The sequence below is a fragment of the Buceros rhinoceros genome, unplaced genomic scaffold (genome assembly GCF_000710305.1).
Source record: "Buceros rhinoceros silvestris isolate BGI_N320 unplaced genomic scaffold, ASM71030v1 scaffold40724, whole genome shotgun sequence".
In the NCBI taxonomy this organism is placed as follows: Eukaryota; Metazoa; Chordata; class Aves; order Bucerotiformes; family Bucerotidae; genus Buceros; species Buceros rhinoceros.
Genome location: NW_010409619.1, coordinates 25,888 through 36,572, shown reverse-complemented (window position 1 = coordinate 36,572; position 10,685 = coordinate 25,888). Strand labels below are relative to the sequence as shown.

Below are 10,685 nucleotides of genomic sequence, written 5' to 3'. Positions count from 1 at the left end.
AATGCTTTAAGGAAGAATAAAATATGCAGTTACTTTATTCATTCAAAATTCTCTGCTTTTTTTCTTACGTGAAGGCTCTTTCACCTCACCTCACACTAGCTTTTCTTCCCGTTTCAAGAAAGTATCCAGAGTACTCAATGTGCCTATTTAAGCAGGAAACAAAAACCTCAGCCTTTCCTACGCCTTCCTCTCCTCTTTGCTCTGAAATATGCTGACAAAAAAGCTGTCAGCCTTGACTTATGCTCTTGAGATTTGCATTATCCTTTGAAAAGCAAAATGTGGTTGCTTCCTATTCATCAAGAATCAGAGCCTTCCTCCAGTTATGTTCCAGTAGTGTTCAAATGCTGGAATATTCTAAGCACGTCCTTAGGACAACTTTTAAAAATTCAGTGTTCAATAGTGATTTTATATGTAAAAAATGCACTTGCATGTTTTAATAATTCATATGTGTTCCTGGTGGAAAGTTAAGGCTTTCTTGGAGATGTGGTTTGGAGTTGTTCTCTGCTTTTTAGGGCAGATCAGTAACACTTCCTTTTGAAACAGGCACATTTTCCTAGTACTAAGGGGAGGGTTTTTTAACTGCTTTTTTCCCCCCTCTTGTACATGCTAAACTTCAGTAGCACTAAGTTCTAGCTTTATCCTTTTATGGGATGGCCGAAGTCTCTTGGTAAATCCCTCTGAAATGAATCCGTTTGCTTTGAAGACAGACTGCGTTTTATCAGGGATGCAAACTCCTGAAAGGGAACTAGGACATGTTTAGAATCTTCTTTTCATAAAGTCTGTGATAGAAAATCTTTTTTCTATGAAACCGGTTTCATAGGTTCTTTTAACCGCAGGTGAGTGAGCTGAAATGGTGAAAAGCAGATTGTAAACATTGATGTAAAATGACACTTCTAGATTAGGTTCCACCCTCCTCCTTTCAGGGATATTTTTACACTGTTTCAGTTTTGGAGTCACTATGGGAGACAAACTGCTGCTCTGACTTAAAGCTGCCTGCAAAGGGACAGCTCCATGATTGGTTTAACATGGATCTGAGCTAGGAGGCAGTGTTTCTTCATTATGAAGATACTGATAGCTGTTTTTATTAGAACACTATGCAGTGCAGAGTAAAGGTTATGAAGATATTCCGAAGACCGGATTACTTCATTTTCAAGAAGAGTTACAAGTAGGTAAAACACAGCAGAGGCCCTGCTCCCAAACCAACCCAGAGTTTTTCTTTGATAGTTGTCAGATAGTTTGCCTGTGTCCCTCACTTCTCAGCATACCTTTTCATGGATTTAAACTTGCTCGCTAGCCATTAAATGCTTCAGTGGCTTCTTTGTTCTAGATTTTTCAAAGACACAGAAGTGGCTTCTGTGAGAGGAAGAAAATGCACTTTTTTTTTTTCTTCCTGTTGCTGATAGTTAACATTAATGACTTTTGGTAGCTATTTGACACTTGTCTGTGGCCACCCATTTAATGTGAGCATTTTTTTTGCAGTTGATAAATGTTGGAGTAGACACAGTATCAATATTTTTCTTCCTTTAGCTCAAGGCATAGTATCTGACTTCCAAATATAGAAGACCCTTTGCTGAAGGGGGGAAGCATCCTTTCTTTGAGGGACATCCCAGTCTATGGGGAGACACCTGAAAAGCTTTGTTGAAAGACTCCTGGGTGTCCCGTTCCTTTGGATTTCTGGGTGCTCTCTTGGCCACCTCATGCCCATCTGTTTGCAAGATACAGACCTGTAAGGGCAATGTATGTTTCCATGTGCACAGACAGTGGGAAAGCTTGGTGCTTGAAGTACTTCTTGTAGCAGGTTTCTTAGAAAAGCTTTTGTGGGTGTTTTGATAACTTCCTTTTTGTTTTCCAGGCCTCCAGTAGCGCAGGGAATCTGGGTGTGCTTATTCCTGTTATTGCTGTGGTAAGTATCCTGTTATCCTCTGGCTGGGTTGTTGCAAACAGAACAATCTTTCTCACATGTATCAAATACCTGTGCTATTTCATGGACAAATGGTTTGATTAACATCTAGGGCAGAAGTAAGCATCCAAGAGAAATATAGTAGTATTTTCAGATGATATTTCTTGCTCTTATGGGGGGGGCAGGACATTTATTTAGTAATGATATATCTCTTAATTAGTCTTTTGTGACTGAGAGTTTAGTTGATGCTAGTCATGAATTCAAGAGATTCGTGAGGTCAATAATACCACAGGGGGTATTCCTTTGAATAGTGTTTGGCGTGCACTGTAATGAACAGCACACATGCGTGGCCTGAGGAAAGCCGTGAAAAACAACAGTTAATAGAAACAGAGTTAAAAATAAATCTCCATTGGCAGCAAGTGAATTCTGCTTCTTAAAAGGAAAAAAAAAAGCAGCCCAAAAGAAAAAGAATCACTGAGGAAGGGGAGGAAGTGTCCTGTGTCTTCTGAAACTAGAACTGGCTGTCTTGCTGAAAGCATTTTGGGAAATGTTGAAGGACATTGATATCCATTCCAGACTTGTTTATTTTGGTATCTTGTTTTGGTCTCAGATGACAACTTTTTCTGGGGAAAAAGATTTTTTTTTTTTAACAAAGTATAACTACTAATTCAGTCAAAAATTGGCGTGCAACCATTCCAGATCTCGCAACAGAAAATTTGGTGTGCCCAAGCTGGGTTTCCAAGTCAGTAGGACTAGTGCCTAACTGCTGTAGCTTCTACAAAAAATGTCTAAAAGATCCATAGATAAACTTAGTGGAGAACAAAAAAAACATCGTGCCACTTTCTCCTGTCCTGAAGTTGAATTCTTCAGTGGAACTTTATCTGCATGGCTAATGGGATAAAAGGGGAAAATACATGACGTATTCACAGCAGGTGTGCCTGCCTGGAACTTGCTCATACTGCACATCCATTAACAAGCAGAAAAAATCATTCATTTCATACTCGGCCCTCACAGATCTCTTTACTGAAGCGTTTCAAAGAGAAGAGCCTAAAATTAGCACTGATTAAAGATCAAAGAACTGTTCCTTTCCTTCCCCTGTCTCTTCCTCCCATTCCCATATAAGCTCTTCCTGAGTTCAGCAGCCATCACCAGCTGGGTCCTGGCTTATAGAAGGCTGGGGTTATGTATCGCTGTTCCTCGATAGGTGCTCAGTTTTTCCATGAGCTGGTCCTGTGTTGAGAGAGATGATGTGTTGGGTGGTATTTTTTAGCTGTCAGTAACGCCAGCGGTGATTTGAGTGAAAGCAAGATTGTTCTTTGCATATTGAGAAAAGATTAGTGCTTGTTAGAGACTTAGTGTAAAAATTTCTGTTTCAAATTTTTACTGATGATATATTTGTTCTGAATAGCTAGTGATAACTGCATTTTTCTTAACCAATGTGACCTTTAAATGGAATCAGACGGTGCCAGAATCTGAAGCAAGAGTTAATGGTTACATTATGGTTGTTGCAGCAAATATTTGACTTTCTTGCACAATGTATGAAGATCATGAGTTTTGAGCAGTAGCTGATTTGCTTTTCTGCTTGAGCTCTTTCTCTTGAATAATTCCTGTTACTTAGGTCTCAACCCCCTCATATTTCAGATGCTCCAGCTCATTTAGTCATCAATAAACTAATTTGGGCCATGAATATTTAATCTTTTGAATATTCTTTTCTTTTTATATACAGATAAAACAATACTATGTGTATACGAATGTTAATGATTTCCATTCTGAACCTGAAAATTGTTCCCCACATGGTGGGCTTATAAGTATGCGCAATGTGAGACAGGAATAGTGAAACATCTGAGCTTCCTAATTGATACCAGCTCTTCATCATCATTCAGCATCTAATACTGAAATTTCATTGGCTGTCACATTAAAAACCTTTGTGTATGGGGTAAATAATTGTAGTGGGTGCAGAACTACAAATGCTGGTATATAAAAGAAAAATTAAATCAGTTAATACTGGAAAACAACTTTTTAAAGAGAATTCCTAATCTCTAAAATAACTGTTAGTTTATAGCTTAATTTGCATATTTTGCTGACATGAGGCAAATTTATAAATGAATATATTTAGATGGATGCAATATTGGATACAGCAAATAAAAATACCCACACTGGATTGTGAGGCACATTTTTTTAAAAGGTGTGATGTAAAGGAAGGTGTGCGAAGGTGGGCATGTTCATTGGCTTTAACAACTTGAACGTAGCTTGCACCTCTGGGCGTTGTACCAGGTAGGCAGTAAACTGCCACAAAGTGCAGGTAAATTTTCTCTTTTTCAAATGTGACACAGGCTTTTGTACAGCGCTCATGTGGTAACCAGAATGATTCAGAAAGTCTGCAGTGTTGGTTTGATTTGACAGGTTTTGTCTGTTGAATTCGGTTTGGAGCATGTATTTGAACAACTGTATTAACAACTGCTGTGATTACTATAAATCTCACTTTTGTATGATTTAGCCAGTTGACCTAATTTTGATTCTGCTTCTATCAGTGAAGATCAGACTGTGTTGAGACCATGGAAGTTAAGTTGGGGGGAACAATGGATCCATTCCTCCCAGGTGTTTTTATCTCCTTTTATTTGGTACACTGGACCGTAAATTTCATGGGGTCTCAGTCTGCTGAATGTTAAATGGTGGAAGAAAAAGAAAGGCTGTAGACCCCTGCTTGTTTTACTGATCAGGTACTCAGGATTTCCTTACCCCTGTTTATTATAAATAGGCATCCTAGCACAAATTTAGAGCTAAACTTCAAGAATCTAGATAGTCTAAATGTTTTATTGATTACATTTTATATACTAGAGTAAAACACAAGGTGTACGTTATTTTGTGGTTTGTTTTTTTAGTACACTTGTATTTGATACATGGCATTAACCATTTTAAATTGCAGTCGAATTATCTACTGCTATGAGTCCATTCATGTGAAACTACCTGTAGATAATAGATTCTCTTTTTATACCAGTGGCTTTTGTATTAGCTGATACAACGATAACATTTCTTTTATGATACTGGTATATTAATACGTCATTATACAGCCCCTCTATAACAGCGTGTTGGAGGTCTTCTTTGCTTTTAAGACTTGGCTGGGTTGACAACTCTACCCATGAACAGAAGGCAACTGGTACGATGTTCATAGATCAGAAACAGAAAGGGGCGGTCGACAATAAAGCGTATCTGTGTAGAAAGAGGCATGAACCCGACGTTGGTTATTGCTGCAGCCTCTGTGCCTTCCTCATTCACAGTTATTGTGCCTTGATGATTGAACTGTTCAAACAAACAAAAAAGGGAAAACAAACAGAAAGAAATTGAGGATCTTGTAAAGCGTACTCAAGCGTGTGCTCACAGCCTTCCCCCCTCTCCATGCCCCACACATGGCAACTCCCGTGCAGCAGCAATCCTTTGGTTTTTGTTTGTGAGTAAGCCTGTGTCTGCCTGACCACACTTTTAGTGTCCTTGACAGCTGACTGAATGTGTTCCTCATTACAAATAGACAAGGACATGCAGAGAAGCCCACATCTCTCCTTTATACTTCAGGAAATATTTCACAGTAAGCTAAAACATGTTTTTTCCTCATTTTTACTGTGTTGCTGTGTTTTCAGGTGATATAGTTTAATCAGAAAGGCGGTGAAGAGAGGAGTAAATACCCTGTTAATGGTGACTTTCTCATCTGATATACCAGAGTAGTTGCCCTTTTCACTGAACAGCTCTTCTGTTCCCATGGATCTCAGATAACCAATCAAGTTGTAACTCTTCTCCAGCTTAAATTTAGGCAGAACAACTTCTCTTGTTCTAATTAAAAAAAAAAACAAAAACAAAAACAAAACCAACACAAAACAACCGAACACCAACCGAAAATAAAAAATCATTGAGGCCATACGTATTTGCATGACTCCTTTGCCTTACATGTCTGCTGTGGTTTAGTCTTTTTGCTGTCCTTAGCAAGTAGGACACAAATGTACAGGACTCTTTACTGTTCTTTTGCTGTCAAAACTTGTTTTTAAAGAATGTATTCCCCTCCCAAAATTCTAGTTGGTTTAGTATTTCGCTTACGATGATTTACATTATGTGTGTAAGCTATACAGCTTTGAGCAGTTCAGTACACACTTGTGATAAACCTTGAACTATCAGATTTTCTGCCGTACTAAATTGGAGACTTGTCACTTACTGAGTACGGTAGAAATAAGTCAGCTTCCTGAATAGCACATCAAATCAGCGCTTTTAATCTTTCTGTCAAATCTGAAGACAGATCCACCTAGTCTGTCACCTTGCACAAGGGTGGCTATATCCATTTTTTCTCTCCTGTAATTGTGATGTCCATTGTTGATGACTGAACGTGTGCTTTTACACAGCAGAGATGTAGAAATGCCCAGTGCCAAAGGGAGCATAGGCTGCTTCCTGTGTGACCGAGGTTCTGCACAAATAACCTGTTATTATCGTACCCTGTTTTTCCTCCTCATAGTAAACTCTATCAATAAGGATTTTTTCTTCAAATCTACAACATGGAATAGTTAATAGAAAAATTCTAATGGAGTTCCAAAATTCTACTTCAATCATCCTTACTTTCTTGACGGCATTTAAATTTTGAGAGATCACTGGTCCTGATTTTTTTATTCAATATATCCATCTTTTCGGGGATGTGTTTAGGTTTAATGTTTTTAATCAAAATACCATACATTATCTTATGTGTGCTTCACTTACCCTTGCCAATCGCATCAAGAAAATACATTAAGACTTTAACCAGATGCCTGTTCAGCAGATACCTGTTTGTCATGCTCTTCTGCCATTTTTCCACCACTTGAGGTGTTAGCTGCTTTTCTAGGGCTTTCATTCCAGAGAGTTTGTGTGGAAGTACGATCAGCATGCTGATGTTCCCCACGAAGGGGAGCTGGATCACACTGCAGTCTAGCTCGGGGTCTGCAGCAGCTAGGAAGTTCCCTTTAGTCTGCATCATAGGAACCTTTATTGTTTGCTTCTCATTTAGTCGGAAACTTCTCTTTGTTGTCATTTCTGCTGGAAACTTATTCTCCCAAGTTCCTGTTAATACAACGCAGAGGACAGATAAACAAAAAAAATCCAAGATCCTTGTTTCACAAAATATTCCCAGAATAACAGTTTCCATTGAACTTTAATTCATGTGAATTGGGAATTACTGTAGGAGGTTGTTGATTTTAATTAAGCCTGAATAAGAAGACAAGTTTTAAAGTGACTCTAAAATTCCTGGCTTGCTTTCTAACTTAAGAGTTGCCTGATTTGAACATTATGAAGTACAAAAACAGATAAACACAAACTGGAGATTTGAAAGGCTTTGGTGTGTACTTTTTTTTTTCTACAAGGAACCTAGCAATTACAAAGGTCAAACAGATGCAAGATATTTGACAGAGTTTGCACCTAGCAAAACAACTGACACAGCTGTATTTTCTGAGAGATCTGATGCTTGAAACGAGACTGATTCAAGCACCGGAAGTGTCAAGCTAAGAAATGGCTGTTCTCGTTTTCAGCGTATCTTTTATGCAAGGTGTTACCTTGCCTTAGTCCATTCCAGCCAGTTAATTTCCTGTGTTAAGACATCCTGAAGAGTTTGGGTGCTGACTGCTTAATTCTGTAACCCAGTCTGATGTGATTCCAGCACACCTGTGTGGGCTTGTCATCCGACAGGCTTATGCCCAAAGAGTACAATTCAGCATATTCTGCAGCCCAGGAAGCTTTGGCGTCAGGGTTTGAGTCTTTCTACGGGAAGGTTCTTGGCATACTGCGAATATTTATCAACTGTGTAAAGGAAGGTGCTTTTTCAAAGTGGTGTGCCTGTTGCTGGCTTTTCAGCAAAAGAGACATTAATTTTTCCTAATGGGTAGACAAAGCTGGAATTTTATGCTGGAAATAGGGTTACTGGTGTTCTCTGTTAAAACTCTGGATTTTAGGTCACTGTTGGCAAGCAAGTACCTGGGGAGTGTGACTGAAACTGTGTGGAGAGACCAAGTTTCACCTTAATTGGTAACCTTCTTTTAAAAGGTTGCGAGTGATTCTGAGATCCTTAATCTGACTTTTTCTCGTATTGACTTTTGCAGATGTGTTTGTCTTGGGTTAAAATAGCGTCCTCCCGCAGGAGGCATACGCTCTTGTGGGGTCTGCTGAAACCAGTTGGCACTTTGATTTTGTGGCTTGCTGTTTTGAATCTTGGCACCAAGATGTCTTTTAGATCCATCTGCAGTGGCAGAAGTTGTATCCACTGATTGACTTCTCTTGCATTTGTTACTACAGTCACATAGAAGTAATTTTGGATCTGTCAAAATTTGTCAGTTATCAAAAGCTGCTGTGATCTACTGTGGCTAAAATAACCAGCTCCTACTTGATAGGGAGCTCATAAGTGATTGTTCAGACCTCTGCAGAAGGTAGATGTCAGTTGGGGGTGGACTGGATACCTAAAAGGTGAAACTTGCCTTCTACCGATGTGAGTAGTTTCCAGTAGTCTTTTGGATGGTATTTAATATAAAAGGAGCTTGAGACTTCATGGTGATTGCCACATACGTGGTTACTCAGTATCAATTGTACGGAGCAACTCTGTGTAGCTGAATACTCAGGTTTCTTAGCTCTGAGGGCTTAACAGAGCTTGTCCGCAATGGTACAGACAATGTAAATATTGTAAATAGAAAGATACGGACAGAATTAACATCTCCAGAAAGACTGGTGGGGAGGCTAGGAAACCAGGAGCAGAACTTGCTTTTAAAAGGTCCAGTTCCACTTGAAATGGAATTACCAGGAGTCCGTCTGTAAGATCGATGAATGGGAGACAGCAGTAGAGAAATAATCTTTTTGATTTTGAGGGTTAGAAATTAGAGCCTTCAGCAGACAGCACCAAGGAACGGAACTCCGAGGGGTGAAGAAAAAGCCAAAAGGCGTCATGGTCTTGATGACTCGTTCTGTCACTGAAGCTATTTATTTTTTATGGCGTTTTTATTATTTTGAGATAGCACAAGTATTTAATAATTTCAGAGTAAAACTAAAAGGTATTTTAAATTTGACCAAATTGTGAAGAAATACTGTATTTGTTTCACTTTGCCTAATCCTTTCCTTAGGATGGGCGGTAGAGGCACGTATTTAATATGATCATCAGAGATGTGCTTAATGATACAAATAAGTCCCTTTTGGATGGTTCTTCAGAACAGGGAATTATTTGCGTCTTATGCTGATGACTGCCTCCCATCTTTTGTCCAGAGACAAGTGGCGTTATTTGAGGAAGTAATGCCTTGCGAGTGAGTGGGAAAAGGTGTTTTTCATAAACTGACAGGAATGGTGTTCCCCTGAGTTCCTATGATCAAATAGTGAGAAGGCAGGTGTAAGAGAGCCCTTGAGAATTTGCTTCCTGAAGTAGGGATAGAATTGGGAAAAAGAAACTCCTTTATAGGTTGTGGAAAGGAGTATGTTGTACTTCTGAACACTGTTATCCTTTTGCTCTAATCTGTCCTTCCCTACCAGTGTTCTAAGTCACCTTCATCTGACTTTAATCTAAAGCAGTTAGTAACAGATTTCCTTTTCTTCCTCAGTTCCTCCTTCATAGGCACCTTCCCCTTGTTGCTCATTTAACACCATTTTAAAAGTTTGTTGAAAAATTAACAAACTTCCAATCTGACATAGGTACTAATGTTGAAAATCTCACCTCTCACTCTTAGTTTAAATGTCCAGAAATTGAAATTAAAGATTTATAAGAAGAACATATTGTACAGTCTTTACTTCAGGCCTCTTTAACTGTTCAGCCTGTCGTGGTGCCTGTAGGAGCCCTATCAGCTGAGAGTTCATGCTGAGTGAAATGAAGTGTTCCAAGGAACAAATGTGTTTGTTTTTAATTGTAGAAGAATACTGGTTTGGTCTGTGTAGACTTGTTGACAAGGATCGTGCTCTGATCGTATGAAAAAATAGATACTTTAAGCTGAATTTCTTCGTAAATATTTCAGAAATGTTAACTAAATCAACATGTGCATTTCAGTGAAGCCAGTAACTTCAAGCAGGACTGAATGGGACTAATAACTTGCGCATGAATGAATACCTTGCCATTCTGAGCCCCTATAAAGCTTATACTTTCTGAGGCCGTTCTGCAGTCTTACGTTGTTTTTTAGCCTCACTTTTAGACAATAAGGTTTTAGATGTAATAAGCATTTTAGTGGGTATTAGTAAAAAACCCATTAATGTCAGGACATGACTGGAACATCAGTATGCTACAGAAACATGCAAAAATAGGCCAATAATAGACGTCCTTCTTAATGAGGGAGTTGATAGGCTTTTTGGAACCGTTCACTAGATTTCAGTTCAGTCTGGGATTTCTCATGGAGTACGCAGTGAATTGCAAACTTAGAAAATCCATCGCTAAGGTTGAAATAACATTCTTACCTTTAAAGTAAAGACAGTTAAGAATCATCATCAGCGTTGTAGGGTTTACATTCACAAGAGCTTCCTTTATTAATCCTTTGGTCAGCTTCAAGATGCGTTCATTGGTTTTAGTTATGAAGTTAGGATCTGAAAAATCAGCTGACTGGGCATCAGCAAAGTAGTATGTTTTTGTGTTGTCCCTGAAATCATTCAGAATAGAAAAGTCCTTCTGAATGTAAAGATCGTTGACAGATCTCAGTGTATAACCAAAATTGCGCCTGAACAGCCGATGGGTGAGTTTGCGGAAGAGATTGTGAACAGTCATGAGCTCGTATTTGGTGCTGGCATTGATGAAGTCTTGAAAGCCAAGAACAGATAATACTTCCTG

At 38.9% G+C, this 10,685-nt stretch overlaps 2 protein-coding genes across 2 annotated transcripts in view; one reads left to right on the top strand and one right to left on the bottom strand.

Annotated features, from left to right (window-relative positions):
* Positions 1–10,685, top strand: part of PI4KA (phosphatidylinositol 4-kinase, catalytic, alpha) — a gene marked incomplete at both ends in the record, with an annotated part of 46,217 nt that overhangs the window by 9,709 nt on the left and 25,823 nt on the right. Inside the window, one exon of the mRNA XM_010135290.1 lies at positions 1,853–1,903. Coding sequence (XP_010133592.1) covers positions 1,853–1,903 — 51 coding nt within the window. The remainder of the gene's footprint in view (positions 1–1,852; positions 1,904–10,685) is intronic.
* SERPIND1 (serpin peptidase inhibitor, clade D (heparin cofactor), member 1) overlaps positions 4,698–10,685 on the bottom strand; it is a 6,567-nt gene continuing 579 nt past the window's right edge. Inside the window, exons 2-5 of the mRNA XM_010135289.1 lie at positions 10,319–10,678; positions 6,697–6,970; positions 5,581–5,725; positions 4,698–5,200 (exon numbers count right to left, since the gene is read on the bottom strand). Coding sequence (XP_010133591.1) covers positions 5,009–5,200; positions 5,581–5,725; positions 6,697–6,970; positions 10,319–10,678 — 971 coding nt within the window. The 3' untranslated portion in view covers positions 4,698–5,008. The remainder of the gene's footprint in view (positions 5,201–5,580; positions 5,726–6,696; positions 6,971–10,318; positions 10,679–10,685) is intronic.